A 20,296-nucleotide genomic window follows, 5' to 3' on the forward strand; every position below is an offset into this window, starting at 1 on the left:
AACAACGACTGGAGGTCCTGAAAGAAAATCACGATTCTGAATTAGCTGGTCACCTGGGAATCTCCAAAACCATCTCTCGGCTAGCCCGGAATTATTACTGGCCAGGGATGTTCAGAGATGTCGCAAAATACGTAAGGAACTGCCCATCCTGTCAAAGGTACGAAGTACCACAACAGAAGACGCCTGGAAAAATGCAACCACATAGAATGACTGATGCACCGTTCCAAGAGGTCTGTACAGATGTGGTTGGGCCACTCCCCCGTTCCAAGAAGGGAAATTCTTACGTAGTGGTGATGCAGGACCGTTTCACGAAGTGGGTTGAATGCCGTCCGTTGCGGAAAGCCACCGCCAAAACCGTTTACTCAGCCCTATATGAACAGGTTATACTCCGATATGGCTGTCCGAAACTGGTGATATCTGACAATGGGGTACAGTATGACAGTAGACTGTTCAAAAACAGTCTCCGAGAGCTAAACATTGCTCACCGTTTCACCCCTCCGTATACACCACAGTGCAACGCCGTAGAACGAGCCAATCGTACGTTGAAAACTATGATAGGTCAGTTCTGTGAAGCCGACCACCGTACTTGGGATGAGAAGTTAGGTGAACTAACTTTCGCCCTGAACACCGCAAAACAAGAATCTACAGGATTCACACCGGCATTCCTGAACTATGGAAGGGAATTAACAGTTCCAAAGGCAATCTACTCGTCAAACACCCAAGACGAAGACACCGAGGAGACAAACAGAAGCCCAGAAGAAAGTAGAGTAAATCTTACTCACCGTACAGAACAAATCCGTCATCTTCAGGAGGCCTATGAGTTTGTCAATACCAGGTTGTACCGTGCATTTGAGCAGCAAGCTCACCATTACAACCTCCGTCGAAGAGAAGTTCGTTTCCATGTCGGTGATAGAGTTCTGCGCCGTGCTAATCCGTTGTCATCCGCCGTTGATAGCTTTGCAGCCAAGTTGGCTCCGAAGTTCTCTGGTCCGTATACCGTTGTAAAAGTAATTTCACCCGTTGTTTATGACCTGAAAGATGACAGTGGTAAGAAAATCACCAATATTCATGTGAAGGATTTAAAACCGTTCCATCCGTCTGATCATTAGTAAGTTCACTGTATAGCAACCGAAATAAAAACCAACCGTACCGTTATATTATGATCACCGATAATAAATGGGATACATCCGTTCTGTCTGACTCTATTTCACTCCTCTATTACCGTTAAAAGTAATATTCATCACCGAAAATAGGTTAGTAATGGGGTACTACCGTTGCTTTCACTGAATAAGTGCCCAGGTGAGTGAAATAGAGCCTTATACTTGTATCTCCTTATTAACTGACAGAATGTATATACCTATATTTCCGCGATTCCACCATAACCGATAGATCTAACCTGGTCTGCCAGTGTTGGAAGATTCTGTTCCGTACAGTTTTTGTTTGTTCTGTGCAGCTTTATTGCCACGAAACAGGACCGTCTGACTGTCATCCAGTGGGTAAGTGGTATCCCACACACCTACAACAGAAAATTCCGTTAATTCAATGGAAAAACAAGAACCGTTACAGTTAATTCAATTTTTCTGTATTAATTGTGGGTCCGATAATAACAAGTGAGATACACCCGTCCTGTCTGTCTCTACTTCACCCCTGTGTCACTGTTAAATACAATAACCGAATAGAAAATAGCAATAGAAGGCTGACACCGCTATTACCACCTGGCCTGAACGGTAAGTGAAATAGAACAGTATATTTGTATCTCCTTATTAAAATTACCGACCGTACTTACCGTTTCTTCCGAAATTCCACCGAACACCCTGTTATCCCTCTGCTCCAGGATATCAGTATGCTGAATGCTTTTTCTCTCATTTTTATGCGACCTCCAACTGCTGCTGACTCCAACACCCTCGGAGAAGCTCACCACCGTCACAGGGGGAGCCAACGACGCTGTCCAGTATTCCAAACTACCCTGGTTGGACTGTTAACCCCCATGACATGTGCCCGGAGCCGGCTTTGCGAAGTCCACCCTAAAATGGTTCAGAAATAACACAACGAATGACAAATCGAAATGGTACTCACTTTGAAGATTCTGTCCTGCACTGTTTCCACTATTTTCCGGCGTTTCTTTCACCGATGGAAATGGAAATCGAAGTTTGGAACCACCCGGCGAAGTTTGACAATTCAACTTTGGAGGTTAGCTGATAGAACATAGAGCTTCGACAGCACCATCGAAGCGGACATACGTCAACGCGGACCATAGAGTGGGAGCATTGGCCGAGTATACGCCACCTGGAGTAGATTAGGTGAACTTGTTTATTGTAAATCCGATCTCAATCGTCTTGCCGTGAATAGTCAAACCGTTAACCGGACTTAGTAGATTTCACCGTGAAAAATTTAATCCCCTATTTCATCGTGGATTCAATTTTTCAACCGGAGACGAGGGGATGTAATGAGAAAATGGGTTTTCCAACCTATTCCCTCATTTTAGAATAATTATTTTAGTTTTTCTTTTTAAATAATTTTGTTTCGAATTAATTTCCGAGAAATCTTTTCGAATTTCCAATTCAGGATTCCGACATCGTTCGGAATTGTAAACATACCGCACCGTTTTTATTCCGTTTTTATTTCCTAAAAACGATGTCGCACCGTATAAAACATCCTGAATTGGAAGATAACCGAGTTTTTTGTTCGCTAGCACAGATAAGTCGAAATTAAGACGTTTTCATCGACGCAAAATTACCGAATTTCGACTGTCGGGCACATCTGATTTCCGCACCCCCCCCTGTGGGTATAAAATCAGATGTTCCCCCGCAGGCCACTTCACTTACGAATTATTTTCAGTGTGTTCACTTACGATTTTAGATTCTAATTACGCTTAACCGCCTTACCTTCCGCCGCCGAGTTTTACTAGAAGATTTCTTTTTTTTTGAGTTTTGGGTCTCACCGTTCTGAATACAAATTTTTTTTAGTTTTTTTTTTCTCTCGCTGTAATATTGGAAGATTTTTGAAATTCGGGAGTGCAAGTGGCCAAGCCAAAGGTAAGACGACACGCCGTTATATTTTTTTTTAATATTGGAACTTCAGTTTTCCGTCTCTCATACCCGAGTCTGAGTTCCGCCCCTACTGTCATTAAAGTACCCTGCAGGTGCGGACGCCCAGGGTGTACCGAGGACACTTTGGGGTGACTCACCCTTTCCCGAAATTTCCCGTCTTATCTAGTTCACCCCTACTGTCATTAAAGTACCCTGCAGGTGCGGACGCCCAGGGGGTACCGAGGACACTTTGGGGTGACGCACCCTTTCCCCAGTTCCCGTCTTTTTACCCCGTTCCGGTGTTCACCTTTACGGTTAGGGAGGCATTCTGCTGGTGCGGACGCCCGGGGAGTGCCGAACGAGCCTGAAGGTGAGCCGTCGTATTTCTGTGCTGTCTTTTATCCCCTAACCCGGCTGAAGTCCAATATCTGTCCGTCAAGTGTACGTCTCAGGTTCTGGCTGGCGAACAACTCCGTTAACCCCCGTATACCGTTGAGATCGGATCCATTGTTATTCCGTTAGTTTTTGCCCTGTAAATCTCACCGATTTCGAGTCACTGAATTTTGTAATAGTGCTAGTTGTGTTCCCCTTTTTCGAATCGACAAATAAAAGTTGTAAACGTTGATTCTGCCTATCATTGTGCGTCGCTAACACCCTAGACACAAGGGAGCCCTGTCTCCGGCTGGTAGCTGCCAGGGTAGGTTTGCTATTCTCCCTTAAAGAATAGCTGGCGCTCGAGTACACCGAGGAAAACCCCGTTACACTATATTATACCATTTTTCTGTAGTAGGTTTATAAAACGTCTTTTAGCGTTAGCTATATATACCACAATATATGTTTTTTGCTTATCAATAGTTTTTTCAAGAACTGAAGATTATTTTTTGTTTATATACTTCAATTATTTTAAACTCTTCGTCATATTCATCAGTTATTAATGAAGTCTACAAGATCTCCGAATTATACGTCGAATATATTGTACTTTTCGACGTACTTCCTACACCTATATTAAACGAATATGTGATAGGTTTTTGAAATGTCTATAAGTGGAAGTCATATGTACATAATGAGATCTATTTTGTCTTCCAGTTGTGTTTTTACGATTGGAACAATATGCATCCTACAATATATATCGCTTATTTCCCAGCTTTAATAATTTTTCATAATTTATAAACTAGGTCTATAGAATTCCACAAATTATACGACTATAAGTCGTACATATTTCAACCTACCTTCCTACTCCATGAACTTAGGTATATTAAACGGATATATGGTAGGTTTTCAATCTGTCTATTAGCGAATTTTTTTAACACTCATCATTGAGGTCTACACTGGACAAATATATGAAAGGTTTCAAATATGACTATTATTATAAGCCATATGTAGATACCTACTACATTACTTCTAGTTATCAGGGAGAAAAAAAATACTGGTCCTTTATTCATTATTGTCATATCTATGTTTCTGAGTTTTATACACCTAGTACATATAGTTCCAAACAAGTTTTTTGAAGTTGAAAAAGCGATTCAGCTTATATAAGTGCTTTAATTGTTTGAACTGATTTCACCAGGTAGCTAATTAATCGGCTCACATCGAACTTAATCTTTTTCCATAAAAATCACCATTTAAATGATAGCTGTATATAAATGGTTGAGCCGTGGCAGGAATAATTTATATGTATAACATTCATACTAGATATTCTTGAATAGAGGGTACAACCATAGGTGCAATAAATGAAAAAAAAATATATACATTGAACGAAAAAAATGCATATTTGCATATTTTTCTATATTTTCCTCGCCAAATGGAGTTTAATTCATTCGGATTGATGGTCGTCAACCAATTAAAAGCAAAAATATTACACATATAATATCTTTGATTAAAAGTCCCCTAATTTGACAATTCACAGCGTTGTCACATGAAATGAAATAATGTCCTGTCCATACACTGATTGCTTCAACCATCAAAGATTCTGATGTCTATCTTGTGATCTGGAAAACTGAATGAGCCCTCTTCAATTACTATTCACTTGATATAATTGTAGTCTACTAGTTCTAATTCAAACAAGCCTAGCATATTTATGAGAATGTTCAAGATCTACTACATTTTTAGTAGCCTGGCAACGTTGGTGCCATGTTTACGTAGGCAGAGGATTGAGGATCTACGCAGGCCCGACCGGCCAATAGGCAATTAGTTATCGTTACAATACACGCATGTGGCAGTCACGGCCGTGTTTCTATGCTATGCTATGCGGCATGCGCTGTTCGTAGTTCGTTCTCCTTGTCGTCCATCTTGAAATAGTTTCGTAAGCTGTGTGTGTTTACTGTGTTTGTTTTGTCTGGAGGAAATTAATTGTACTTTGTCATGAGTGATTAAAATGGATTCTGATTCAACATAGTGATGGACATGTTTAAACATCTGCTAAAAAACAAAATGACATAACCGATTTTGAAGAAAGCTCTCTACTTTCAAGTCTACTAATATGATGAAAAAGATATTTGGTATGTTTTGTTCGACATATTTTTTTCTCCTAAAACTAACTGAAATAACATTTTACAGAGGTCGTATTGCTGATGTGGGTACATCTGATTGAAGCAATCTGAAAATATAGGAATAGACCATTATATTTATTTGAAGAGGTGTGCTCAATGTATATACCTGAATTTTGAAAACTACTATTTTATTATTTTCTGAATAAATTGGTTTGAGACCTAAATAGTTTAAAATTTAGTTTTCCTAAAATCCGATTGACACTATGTTATGTCTTATTCGAAACTATGAAAAGGATAAGTATGAAAGAGGGTAAGATTGTTATAATAAATGTTGAAGATTGACTATATTCAGAACAGTAATATCTAACAACAAATAAGCCTAATGTTCATTCATACGATATTCGACAGTATGATGATCCCAAAGTGCATTTATTGTTCTTTTAATTTATTATATTCGAAATAATCGATCAACACATATTAATGCAATTTCGGATCATCGTATCGTCGGATATCGTATACATGAACAGTAGGTCTAACGTTGTTCAGAGACGTCTATTACTGATACTAAATTGTAGTACAAAATACGATTATTAAACGTCTATTTTTGGTACATTGAAGTCGTTGAAATATAGTCTATAATATATGAGTTGTGAACGTTTATAGACGACTGGTTTTCGACGTAATTTCTGAATTACTTAAGTAGTCTAAAAAAAGTACATGAAATACGAATATCAGACGTATATAAAATACGAATAGGAGACGTATATCCAGGATTGATTTTATACGTCTACCACGCGGACATTTGTCCTTCTTATTTTGGTCTAATGAAACCGTATTTATACGTCGGAATAAGTTGACTTATATATGTTTAATAAACGAAAGGTGGTTTCCTGGGCCGCTCCTATTTACATGTCCCATATTAAGTGAGTGAATTCTACTACCGCCGTTTACCCGCTCGTATTTACATGTCCCATATTAAGTGAGTGAATTCTACTACCGCCGTTTACCCGCTCCTATTTACATGTCCCATATTAAGTGAGTGAATTCTACTACCGCCGTTTACCCGCTCCTATTTACATGTCCCATATTAAGTGAGTGAATTCTACTACCGCCGTTGACCCGCTCCTATTTACATGTCCCATATTAAGTGAGTGAATTCTACTACCGCCGTTTACCCGCTCGTATTTACATGTCCCATATTAAGTGAGTGAATTCTACTACCGCCGTTTACCCGCTCCTATTTACATGTCCCATATTAAGTGAGTGAATTCTACTACCGCCGTTCACCCGCTCCTATTTACATGTCCTATATTAAGTGAGTGAATTCTACTACCGCCGTTTACCCGCTCCTATTTACATGTCCCATATTAAGTGAGTGAATTCTACTACCGCCGTTTACCCGCTCCTATTTACATGTCCCATATTGAGTGAGTGAATTCTACTACCGCCGTTTACCCGCTCCTATTTACATGTCCCATATTAAGTGAGTGAATTCTACTACCGCCGTTTACCCGCTCCTATTTACATGTCCCATATTAAGTGAGTGAATTCTACTACCGCCGTTTACCGCTCCTATTTACATGTCCCATATTAAGTGAGTGAATTCTACTACCGCCGTTTACCCGCTCCTATTTACATGTCCCATATTAAGTGAGTGAATTCTACTACCGCCGTTTACCCGCTCCTATTTACATGTCCCATATTAAGTGAGTGAATTCTACTACCGCCGTTTACCCGCTCCTATTTACATGTCCCATATTAAGTGAGTGAATTCTACTACCGCCGTTTACCCGCTCCTATTTACATGTCCCATATTAAGTGAGTGAATTCTACTACCGCCGCTTACCCGCTCCTATTTACATGTCCGATATTAAGTGAGTGAATTCTACTACCGCTCCTATTTACATGTCCTATATTAAGTGAGTGAATTCTACTACCGCCGTTTACCCGCTCCTATTTACATGTCCTATATTAAGTGAGTGAATTCTACTACCGCCGTTTACCCGCTCCTATTTACATGTCCTATATTAAGTGAGTGAATTCTACTACCGCCGTTTACCCGCTCCTATTTACATGTCCCATATTAAGTGAGTGAATTCTACTACCGCCGTTTACCCGCTCCTATTTACATGTCCCATATTAAGTGAGTGAATTCTACTACCGCCGTTTACCCGCTCCTATTTACATGTCCCATATTAAGTGAGTGAATTCTACTACCGCCGTTTACCCGCTCGTATTTACATGTCCTATATTAAGTGAGTGAATTCTACTACCGCCGTTTACCCGCTCCTATTTACATGTCCCATATTAAGTGAGTAAATTCTACTACCGCCGTTCACCCGCTCGTATTTACATGTCCTATATTAAGTGAGTGAATTCTACTACCGCCGTTTACCCGCTCCTATTTACATGTCCCATATTAAGTGAGTGAATTCTACTACCGCCGTTTACCCGCTCCTATTTACATGTCCCATATTAAGTGAGTGAATTCTACTACCGCCGTTTATCCGCTCCTATTTACATGTCCCATATTAAGTGAGTGAATTCTACTACCGCCGTTTACCCGCTCCTATTTACATGTCCCATATTAAGTGAGTGAATTCTACTACCGCTCCTATTTACATGTCCCATATTAAGTGAGTGAATTCTACTACCGCCGTTCACCCGCTCCTATTTACATGTCCTATATTAAGTGAGTGAATTCTACTACCGCCGTTTACCCGCTCCTATTCACATATCCCATATTAAGTGAGTGAATTCTACTACCGCCGTTTACCCGCTCCTATTCACATATCCCATATTAAGTGAGTGAATTCTACTACCGCCGTTCACCCGCTCCTATTTACATGTCCTATATTAAGTGAGTGAATTCTACTACCGCCGTTCACCCGCTCCTATTTACATGTCCTATATTAAGTGAGTGAATTCTACTACCGCCGTTTACCCGCTCCTATTTACATGTCCTATATTAAGTGAGTGAATTCTACTACCGCCGTTTACCCGCTCCTATTTACATATCCTATATTAAGTGAGTGAATTCTACTACCGCCGTTTACCCGCTCCTATTTACATGTCCCATATTAAGTGAGTGAATTCTACTACCGCCGTTTACCCGCTCCTATTTACATGTCCCATATTAAGTGAGTGAATTCTACTACCGCCGTTTACCCGCTCCTATTTACATGTCCCATATTAAGTGAGTGAATTCTACTACCGCCGTTTACCCGCTCCTATTTACATGTCCCATATTAAGTGAGTGAATTCTACTACCGCCGTTTACCCGCTCGTATTTACATGTCCTATATTAAGTGAGTGAATTCTACTACCGCCGTTTACCCGCTCCTATTTACATGTCCCATATTAAGTGAGTGAATTCTACTACCGCCGTTTACCCGCTCCTATTTACATGTCCCATATTAAGTGAGTGAATTCTACTACCGCCGTTTATCCGCTCCTATTTACATGTCCCATATTAAGTGAGTGAATTCTACTACCGCCGTTTACCCGCTCCTATTTACATGTCCCATATTAAGTGAGTGAATTCTACTACCGCCGTTTACCCGCTCCTATTTACATGTCCCATATTAAGTGAGTGAATTCTACTACCGCCGTTTACCCGCTCCTATTTACATGTCCCATATTAAGTGAGTGAATTCTACTACCGCCGTTTACCCGCTCGTATTTACATGTCCTATATTAAGTGAGTGAATTCTACTACCGCCGTTTACCCGCTCCTATTTACATGTCCCATATTAAGTGAGTGAATTCTACTACCGCCGTTTACCCGCTCCTATTTACATGTCCCATATTAAGTGAGTGAATTCTACTACCGCCGTTTACCCGCTCCTATTTACATGTCCCATATTAAGTGAGTGAATTCTACTACCGCCGTTTACCCGCTCCTATTTACATGTCCCATATTAAGTGAGTGAATTCTACTACCGCCGTTTACCCGCTCGTATTTACATGTCCTATATTAAGTGAGTGAATTCTACTACCGCCGTTCACCCGCTCGTATTTACATGTCCTATATTAAGTGAGTGAATTCTACTACCGCCGTTTACCCGCTCCTATTTACATGTCCCATATTAAGTGAGTGAATTCTACTACCGCCGTTTACCCGCTCCTATTTACATGTCCCATATTAAGTGAGTGAATTCTACTACCGCCGTTTATCCGCTCCTATTTACATGTCCCATATTAAGTGAGTGAATTCTACTACCGCCGTTTACCCGCTCCTATTTACATGTCCCATATTAAGTGAGTGAATTCTACTACCGCTCCTATTTACATGTCCCATATTAAGTGAGTGAATTCTACTACCGCCGTTCACCCGCTCCTATTTACATGTCCTATATTAAGTGAGTGAATTCTACTACCGCCGTTTACCCGCTCCTATTCACATATCCCATATTAAGTGAGTGAATTCTACTACCGCCGTTTACCCGCTCCTATTCACATATCCCATATTAAGTGAGTGAATTCTACTACCGCCGTTCACCCGCTCCTATTTACATGTCCTATATTAAGTGAGTGAATTCTACTACCGCCGTTCACCCGCTCCTATTTACATGTCCTATATTAAGTGAGTGAATTCTACTACCGCCGTTTACCCGCTCCTATTTACATGTCCTATATTAAGTGAGTGAATTCTACTACCGCCGTTTACCCGCTCCTATTTACATGTCCTATATTAAGTGAGTGAATTCTACTACCGCCGTTTACCCGCTCCTATTTACATGTCCCATATTAAGTGAGTGAATTCTACTACCGCCGTTTACCCGCTCCTATTTACATGTCCCATATTAAGTGAGTGAATTCTACTACCGCCGTTTACCCGCTCCTATTTACATGTCCCATATTAAGTGAGTGAATTCTACTACCGCCGTTTACCCGCTCCTATTTACATGTCCCATATTAAGTGAGTGAATTCTACTACCGCCGTTTACCCGCTCGTATTTACATGTCCTATATTAAGTGAGTGAATTCTACTACCGCCGTTTACCCGCTCCTATTTACATGTCCCATATTAAGTGAGTGAATTCTACTACCGCCGTTTACCCGCTCCTATTTACATGTCCCATATTAAGTGAGTGAATTCTACTACCGCCGTTTATCCGCTCCTATTTACATGTCCCATATTAAGTGAGTGAATTCTACTACCGCCGTTTACCCGCTCCTATTTACATGTCCCATATTAAGTGAGTGAATTCTACTACCGCTCCTATTTACATGTCCTATATTAAGTGAGTGAATTCTACTACCGCCGTTAACCCGCTCCTATTTACATGTCCCATATAAAGTGAGTGAATTCTACTACCGCCGTTTACCCGCTCCTATTTACATGTCCCATATTTAGTGAGTGAATTCTACTACCGCTCCTATTTACATGTCCCATATTAAGTGAGTGAATTCTACTACCGCCGTTCACCCGCTCCTATTTACATGTCCTATATTAAGTGAGTGAATTCTACTACCGCCGTTTACCCGCTCCTATTCATATATCCCATATTAAGTGAGTGAATTCTACTACCGCCGTTTACCCGCTCCTATTCACATATCCCATATTAAGTGAGTGAATTCTACTACCGCCGTTCACCCGCTCCTATTTACATGTCCTATATTAAGTGAGTGAATTCTACTACCGCCGTTCACCCGCTCCTATTTACATGTCCTATATTAAGTGAGTGAATTCTACTACCGCCGTTTACCCGCTCCTATTTACATGTCCTATATTAGGTGAGTGAATTCTACTACCGCCGTTAACCCGCTCCTATTAACATGTCCTATATTAAGTGAGTGAATTCTACTACCGCCGTTTACCCGCTCCTATTTACATGTCCCATATTAAGTGAGTGAATTCTACTACCGCCGTTTACCCGCTCCTATTTACATGTCCCATATTAAGTGAGTGAATTCTACTACCGCCGTTTACCCGCTCCTATTTACATGTCCCATATTAAGTGAGTGAATTCTACTACCGCCGTTTACCCGCTCCTATTTACATGTCCCATATTAAGTGAGTGAATTCTACTACCGCCGTTTACCCGCTCCTATTTACATGTCCCATATTAAGTGAGTGAATTCTGCTACCGCCGTTTACCCGCTCCTATTTACATGTCCCATATTAAGTGAGTGAATTCTGCTACCGCCGTTTACCCGCTCCTATTTACATGTCCCATATTAAGTGAGTGAATTCTACTACCGCCGTTTACCCGCTCCTATTTACATGTCCCATATTAAGTGAGTGAATTCTACTACCGCCGTTCACCCGCTCGTATTTACATGTCCTATATTAAGTGAGTGAATTCTACTACCGCCGTTTACCCGCTCCTATTTACATGTCCCATATTAAGTGAGTGAATTCTACTACCGCCGTTTACCCGCTCCTATTTACATGTCCCATATTAAGTGAGTGAATTCTACTACCGCCGTTTATCCGCTCCTATTTACATGTCCCATATTAAGTGAGTGAATTCTACTACCGCCGTTTACCCGCTCCTATTTACATGTCCCATATTAAGTGAGTGAATTCTACTACCGCTCCTATTTACATGTCCCATATTAAGTGAGTGAATTCTACTACCGCCGTTCACCCGCTCCTATTTACATGTCCTATATTAAGTGAGTGTATTCTACTACCGCCGTTTACCCGCTCCTATTTACATGTCCCATATTAAGTGAGTGAATTCTACTACCGCCGTTTACCCGCTCCTATTTACGTGTCCCATATAAAGTGAGTGAATTCTACTACCGCCGTTTACCCGCTCCTATTTACATGTCCCATATTAAGTGAGTGAATTCTACTACCGCCGTTTACCCGCTCCTATTTATATGTCCCATATTAAGTGAGTGAATTCTACTTCCGCCGTTCACCCGCTCCTATTTACATGTCCCATACTAAGTGAGTGAATTCTACTACCGCCGTTCACCCGCTCCTATTTACATGTCCCATATTAAGTGAGTGAATTCTACTACTGCCGTTTACCCGCTCCTATTTACATGTCCCATATTAAGTGAGTGAATTCTACTACCGCCGTTTACCCGCTCCTATTTACATGTCCCATATTAAGTGAGTGAATTCTACTACCGCCGTTTACCCGCTCCTATTTACATGTCCCATATTAAGTGAGTGAATTCTACTACCGCCGTTTACCCGCTCCTATTTACATGTCCCATATTAAGTGAGTGAATTCTACTACCGCCGTTTACCCGCTCCTATTTACATGTCATCACTCACTTAATATTGGACATGTAAATACGAGCGGGTAAACGGCGGTAGTAGAATTCACTCCCCTACTATGGGACATGTGAATACGAGCGGGTAAACGGCGGTAGTAGAATTCACTCACTTAATATTGGACATGTAAATACGAGCGGGTAAACGGCGGTAGTAGAATTTACTCACTTAATATTGGACATGTAAATACGAGCGGGTAAACGGCGGTAGTAGAATTCACTCCCTTAATATTGGACATGTAAATACGAGCGGGTAAACGGCGGTAGTAGAATTCACTCACTTAATATGGGACATGTAAATACGAGCGGGTAAACGGCGGTAGTAGAATTCACTCACTTAATATTGGACATGTTAATACGAGCGGGTAAACGGCGGTAGTAGAATTCACTCCCTCAATATAGGACATGTAAATACGAGCGGGTAAACGGCGGTAGTAGAATTCACTCCCTCAATATAGGACATGTAAATACGAGCGGGTAAACGGCGGTAGTAGAATTCACTCCCTCAATATAGGACATGTAAATACGAGCGGGTAAACGGCGGTAGTAGAATTCACTCCCTCAATATAGGACATGTAAATACGAGCGGGTAAACGGCGGTAGTAGAATTCACTCCCTTAATATAGGACATGTAAATACGAGCGGGTAAACGGCGGTAGTAGAATTCACTCAATAGAGGACATGTAAATATGAGCGGGTAAACTGCGGTAGTAGAATTCACTCCCTTAATATGGGACATGTGAATACGAGCGGGTAAACGGCGGTAGTAGAATTCACTCACTTAATATTGGACATGTAAATACGAGCGGGTAAACGGCGGTAGTAGAATTCACTCCCTTAATATTGGACATGTAAATACGAGTGGGTAAACGGCGGTAATAGAATTCACTCCCTCAATATAGGACATGTAAATACGAGCGGGTAAACGGCGGTAGTAGAATTCACTCCCTCAATATAGGACATGTAAATACGAGCGGGTAAACGGCGGTAGTAGAATTCACTCCCTCAATATAGGACATGTAAATACGAGCGGGTAAACGGCGGTAGTAGAATTCACTCCCTTAATATTGGACATGTAAATACGAGCGGGTAAACGGCGGTAGTAGAATTCACTCCCTTAATATAGGACATGTAAATACGAGCGGGTAAACGGCGGTAGTAGAATTCACTACCTTAATATAGGACATGTAAATACGAGCGGGTAAACGGCGGTAGTAGAATTCACTCACTTAATATTGGACATGTAAATACGAGCGGGTAACCGTCCGTTTTCGATAAATATTGGACGCAATAGCAAAACAAGGACTATGTGCGAGACTGGCATCCCCATATGACGATGACGCGAAAGTCGATATATATATGTGATATTATACGAAACCAGCTAATCTTCGTGTTGTTATTTTTTTATGAGCCTTCTTATATGATCTTCACAGATTGCAATAACTGTTCACCAGTGGCGGCTCGTGATCATGAGAGCTGAGGAGGCTAATAGTTTTCGAGGAGTGTTGGAACAAACTCTTATCAGTCAATAAAGTATACTTCTTCAATATAATGAAAAGTTGCCAGTTCTAAGACTAATTTTCAATGCAAGGGGATGCTATATGCTCCTTTGACTTGTTATGCCTTTCGATAGAACGCGGTATATTTGAACCATGAAGTAAATTCTGAAAAAGAAAATAGTAGAGAGAGAGAGAGTTTTTTTTGGTGTTCTTACAATTTCATGAATTGCTTACACAGGTCATTGGTATAATGAAACAAAATATAGTTACACAAAATTTCACAAAGCATTGAACAACACCAAATACGGTATCAGATAGGGAGTTTTCGCAGAAGCAGTGTGAACACAGGTAATGAGTGATTAATACAGCGTAGATAAAATTATAACAACGGATGGTGTATATGTAAAATAATAAATTAAGTGTATAAATAAAACAATAAATTATGTGTATATAGATAAAATCAATGTAAAGTTGGGGTCTGCCCCCCAGAATCCTAACTGCACGTCTCTGCAGTCTGAAGACTGATTCACGTTGGGCGCAGTTTCCCCACAATATTACCCCATACTTCAGTCTAGACTCCACCAAGGCAAAGTAGACCGACCTCAGCGTTCTCTCCGATAACGAGTATGAGAGAACTCTGTAATGAAGTCCAGTTTTCTGAGGAAAGTTGGAGTTCATTTTGGTGCATTTCTTTCGTTTTAGATTTCCGTCTTTGAAAATATTTTGGTTCTCGAATATTACCTACGTTCATTCCGATGGGCAGAGTAAATGTAAGAAAACGTTTGTCTGTGTTTCGCGTTGTTTTTCTTGCATGCCGCTGAAGATTTCGTCGTTTTTCATCTGTTGATGTGCGATAGACCGGAGCTGGCGACGTTTTTCATTCTTGTCGCATTCCGGAATTTTCAGATTTTTACCGTGAGAGGGGATTCGCCTATGAAGGCAAGTTTTCCCCCGCGACGGTCACTTTTACTTCAGTTCTTCGACTTACTCTTTGACTTTACTTCAGTATTTCGATTTTTCGCTTTTTAACGTGGTGACTTCTGTTTTAAATTCAGTTCTCTTTTAATTCAGTTAATTTTCCGTATGAATAATTATTTTGTGTTTGCATCAGTGCTACTTAGAATTAATTTTTTAGTTTTCTTTTCTTTCCTTTGAGTTTCCGGAGTGCTTGAAACAAAGGAGGTAGGTCCCCGTCTGTACCGTTCAGTTTCTTTGTTAGACCTACGCCGTTACTTCTTTAACTTTGACACTGCTGTACTGTATCGCTTTCTGTTGTATTTTATCGTTCTTTACCCTGTTTCGCGAGTCTGACTTTTCCCTTCGCTATCAGTCATGGCGCGTAAGCCCTTGGGGTACTGAAGGGAAAGTCCCGTCAACCCCCCTGTCCGCGTTCCGCGTCATAAGTGTTGAATCCGAAATCTCTTCTTTTCTGTCAGTCATTGCGCGTTATAGCCCTTGGGGCAGAGAATAAGAGATACCGCTCGTAGTCAGTGAAATTCCGTAGTTGCGCTAAAAATAGTCCTTTTCTTCGCTATCAGTCATGGTGCGTTATAGCCCTTGGGGTAGCGTACTGTTTTTTACAGTATGTTATATGATGCCATTGAAAAATTTGTTCCAAAGATTGTAATCAGACACTCAGATTTTCCCAAATGGTTTTCGAGGGAACTGAAAGATCTTGTTTTCAGAAAAAAAATTGCTCACAAAATTTATAAAATATCTATTGACTGGGATGATTATCTTCAATTTAGTAGCCTCAGGTCACAGTGTGCAAAGATGACTAATGAATGTTATAGCAGTTTTATCAGGGAAACCGAAATATCTATTAAAAAAAAAAACTTAAAAAATTCTGGAATTTTGTGAATGCCAGAAAAAGGGATAATTGTTTATCCAATGTTATGTTGTACGAGGGCGACGAATGTCGTAACGAGAGCGAGTTAGTTGATGCTTTCGCAGGATTTTTCCAATCTACTTATAAGCAGCATAACGACATCATCTCCTGCGACGCCACTGATGCATTTCGTGATAACGATAACACCATTTCTTTCACGATGATTCATGTTGAACAGGTGTTGCGCGGTATCGAATCTCTTGACGTAAACAAGGGTCCCGGACCTGATAACATTCCGGTTTTGTTTTCAAAGAAGTGCAAGGAATTCATTGCTATCCCACTTCAAATATTGTTCAATAAGTCCTTAAATGATGGCGTTTTTCCGGATATTTGGAAGACTGGATTCATCGAGCCTATTTTTAAATCGGGATCCAAGGAGGATGTTTCCAATTATAGACCAATAACGATACTCAGCGTGATCCCTAAGTTATTTGAATCAATAATTCATGAGCAAATAAAATCGAGAATATATGATAGAATTATTCCTGAACAGCATGGTTTTTTCCGGGGTAGAAGCGTTGAGACAAATCTTCTGGTTTTCACTCAGTTTGTTCTTGAGTCTTTGGAGGATCACAGACAGGTCGAAGTTGTTTACACTGATCTAGCGAAGGCCTTCGATAGTGTGTCCCATAAAATTCTTGGTAGAAAGCTTAGGATGTTTGGTCTCCATGATAACTTATGTCGGTGGTTGATGTCTTATGTCTCAGGCAGATACCAAACCGTTAAAGTAGGCGGAACATTATCATTTTCGATACCGGTAACTTCGGGAGTCCCCCAGGGTAGTCACCTGGGCCCATTGTTATTTTTGATTTTTATCAATGACCTAAGTCTTGTCATCCGATTTGTTAAGTTCTTGCTCTTTGCGGATGATTTGAAGCTTTTCTTTTCAGTAAAATCGTTATCCGACGTTGAGAGATTGAGATCGGACTTAAAGGCAGTTGAGGATTGGTGTGCTGCCAATTGTCTGTCCATCAACGTCGATAAATGTAAGTTCATGACAATATCCCGTCTGGAGCGCCCCATCATGGTCGATTATTGTATAGGTGGTAAGAATATAGATAGAGTTGTAACGGGTTTGGTCGGGAAAAGGGTTTAATCTCGAGCGCCAGCTATTCTTTTAATAGGGAGAAATAGCAAACCCACCCAGGTACCTACTAGTCGGAGACAGAGTTGGGTTTATCTAAGGTGGTAGCGATAACAAGTACTTTAAAACCGAATTTATTACAACAATCTAAATTACAGTGAACTATACAGTTATTTCCAAGTCAAGAAATATATTCAGCTGATGACCAAGTTCAAAAATAAGGAAAACAGAAATGTAATAACTTGTCACGGTGATCAGAAAGTGAAATCAATGAATCAAAGAATATTCTAATCAACTATATTCAGTCAAACTATCAGGTATCAAAGAAAGCAAATAATTAATAGCAGTCACTTTGATTCCTTCTGAGACAATAACGGATGTACGGGGTTTACACAAAATTTACAGCAACCGGGTGTCTCAGAAAGATCCAAGTCTCTGTAATCGGTTAATTTAGCAATGGGTTTGATCCCGAGCACTTCCAGTGATTTTCAGTGTACAGGCCAATCAGAATTTGAAACTATTTAATAAACGGGACGGGGCTGATACAGGTGAAACACAATGCAACAATTTACAGGATAACGGGGTAGTTTATCGTGGTCTCTCCGTGGCAACCTTGGGTGTACACGCCAAGCATTACCAGTAGAAAAACTTCGAGACTTCTGTCGATTGGTTTCTGTCACCAGATAGCCAGGCGAGAGAAGTCTGCGGTAAACGGGAAATCTACACGGAACACAACAGGGGTAGTACGGTATAAGTTACTGCGGTCTTTCTATGGCAACCTTGGGTGTCACACGCCAAGCATTACCAGTAGAAAAACTTCGAGACCTCTGCCGATTGGTTTCCGTCACCAGATAGCCAGGCGACAGAAGTCTGCGTTAAACGGGAAGTCTAAACGGAACACAAATGGGGTAGGACGGGATAGGTTACTGTGGTCTTTCTGTGGCAACCTTGGGTGTCACACGCCAAGCATTACCAGTAGAAAAACTTCGAGATTTCCGTCGACTGGTCTTGGTTCACCAGAGAACCAGGCGACAGAAGTCTGCGTTAAACAGGAGGATTAACAACAAGGATTAACACAATTTAACAAATAAAAGAATGCAACTTTGAATCACGAAGTATGCGGTATCAAGAAGAGACTTACAGTTTGTTCCGGTACGGTCACACCACCACTTAGCAGAAAAAAATAAAGAAAAGCAAAGGAAAACTTCAATACGAAGACAGACTTAATTAAAGCGGAAATGAATTAAAGAATCACGAAGAAATCAAGAAAAGAATCACTACCGAATCAAGACTGAAAACAGAATCGCAGAATGACTACCGAATGAATAATCATGAATTCTTCTCGTCTGGTGGTGCGGTCCTATTTATTAACTCTCCAACATGTGGACGGTCACGTGATCAAAATTGCATTCAAAAATTCGGAATTCTCGAATATTCTCCCCAGAAGAAATATTCTCGGTGGCGGTTATCTCTTTATCGGTAAAAGAAACTGTCGTTATCTGCAATCCACGTTGTTTTATACTGAATTCGGTGTGTTTTTGTGGACGGAAAAACAACGCCGAATGCAGAAAGACACTTTTTCTTTATTTTGGATTCTTACGGCGGATTAACGATGGAAATTTCAATTATACGGAATTTGAATTTAATAATCAGGATTCTGAAAAATATTTCCAAAATGAAACGGAATAACTATATTGAAACTGAAATCACCATCAGACGGTGTTGCATTGTTTCAACTGGAAAATTCAGGGAAACGGATATTTAAAACGAGGCTTGATTTTTATTAAAACAATCAAGTATCGTTACAGAGTGTTTGTTTTCAAGGATCTGGGTGTTTCATATGATAGCACATTGTCTTTTAGGGCACATATTCAGGCCATTTCTGCGTCATCTCTCAGGACTTTGGGATTCGTTATTAGAAATGCTAGGGACTTCAACGTCGAGACTCTGCAACATCTTTATATATCTTTAGTTAGACCTATGTTGGAGTTCTCTTCTGTCGTGTGGTCTCCATACTTATCGATCGATGTTTCTTTGCTGGAGAGGGTTCAGAACAGGTTTCTCAGGTGTGCTGCTGTTAGAATGGGTACTTTCTCGGTCTATACTTTCTCAGCTAGTCGAATGCGCGACCGTCTTGGACTGTCCTCTTTGAGAACGAGGAGGTTTCATGCGGATGTGATATTAATTGCTAAGCTCTTTCAAGGTCTTTTGTACTCCCCTGACTTGTTATCGCAATTCAGTCTGTATGTTCCTCCTAGACCCATCCGAAGGTTTGATTTGTTTCGACTCGCACAGTCGAGGACTAATTATTGTTTAAATTCTCCGGTTTCGAGGATGATGAGAAACGCTAATGTCGTGGACTCCTTAGGAGTTGATATATTTCATGATTCCATTTCGAGGTTGAGAAGAGATTTGAAGTACCTGATAAGACTGTGATATTTTGGATACATTTGAGTTGTTGCTCTATTGTCTTCTTTCTGTTTTGATGTATATATTTATATGTATGTATACTTGAATTTACTCTACGTCTACTCTCTTTTGTGTTTTGATGGATTGATTTGTATTTTTTTTCTTAACTAAAAGGTCATGTACCGTTAATAAATAAATAAATAAATAAATGAATAAAAGTCTCGAATAGATCCGCCCTGGTTGTGTTTCATTTCCGGAGAAATACAACTACATCACGATACCGTATAGCCAGTCCTTAGTATTCGTTCCGTCAGTTCTGGTTGGCGCATTTTTATTGAACCTTTAATTTTTCACTACACCCGGTATAAATTCCATAAAGTGCTCGTGACCGGATAGGATTTCCCGAATGTATGTTCGCTTATAGAATCACTAATCTTTCATACCTACACATATCTCCCTTGTACATATAATTAGTTTCCGAAGGTGTGAATAAACTTTTACATAATTCGATTTTGACTTCTTCGTTGTCGCTACCACCCTAGATAACAGCGAGCTCTGTCTCCGGCTAGCAGCTACTCTGGTAGGTTTGCTATTCTTCCTATTGAAAAGAATAGCTGGCGCTCGAGATTAGGTTTCTCCGAGTAACCACGTTACAAAAA

General features: G+C 40.5%; 1 protein-coding gene across 1 annotated transcript; it reads left to right on the plus strand.

Moving 5' to 3' along the window:
- Nucleotides 1–17,126: 17,126 nt before the first annotated feature.
- On the plus strand, nucleotides 17,127–19,838 carry LOC123319063. The gene is made up of 2 exons (XM_044905911.1): nucleotides 17,127–17,208; nucleotides 19,039–19,838. Exons 1-2 carry the CDS (start codon nucleotides 17,139–17,141, stop codon nucleotides 19,662–19,664), a joined length of 696 nt encoding a protein of 231 aa, XP_044761846.1. The 5' UTR covers nucleotides 17,127–17,138; the 3' UTR covers nucleotides 19,665–19,838.
- Nucleotides 19,839–20,296: the final 458 nt, after the last annotated feature.

The sequence above is a fragment of the Coccinella septempunctata genome, chromosome 8 (genome assembly GCF_907165205.1).
Source record: "Coccinella septempunctata chromosome 8, icCocSept1.1, whole genome shotgun sequence".
In the NCBI taxonomy this organism is placed as follows: Eukaryota; Metazoa; Arthropoda; class Insecta; order Coleoptera; family Coccinellidae; genus Coccinella; species Coccinella septempunctata.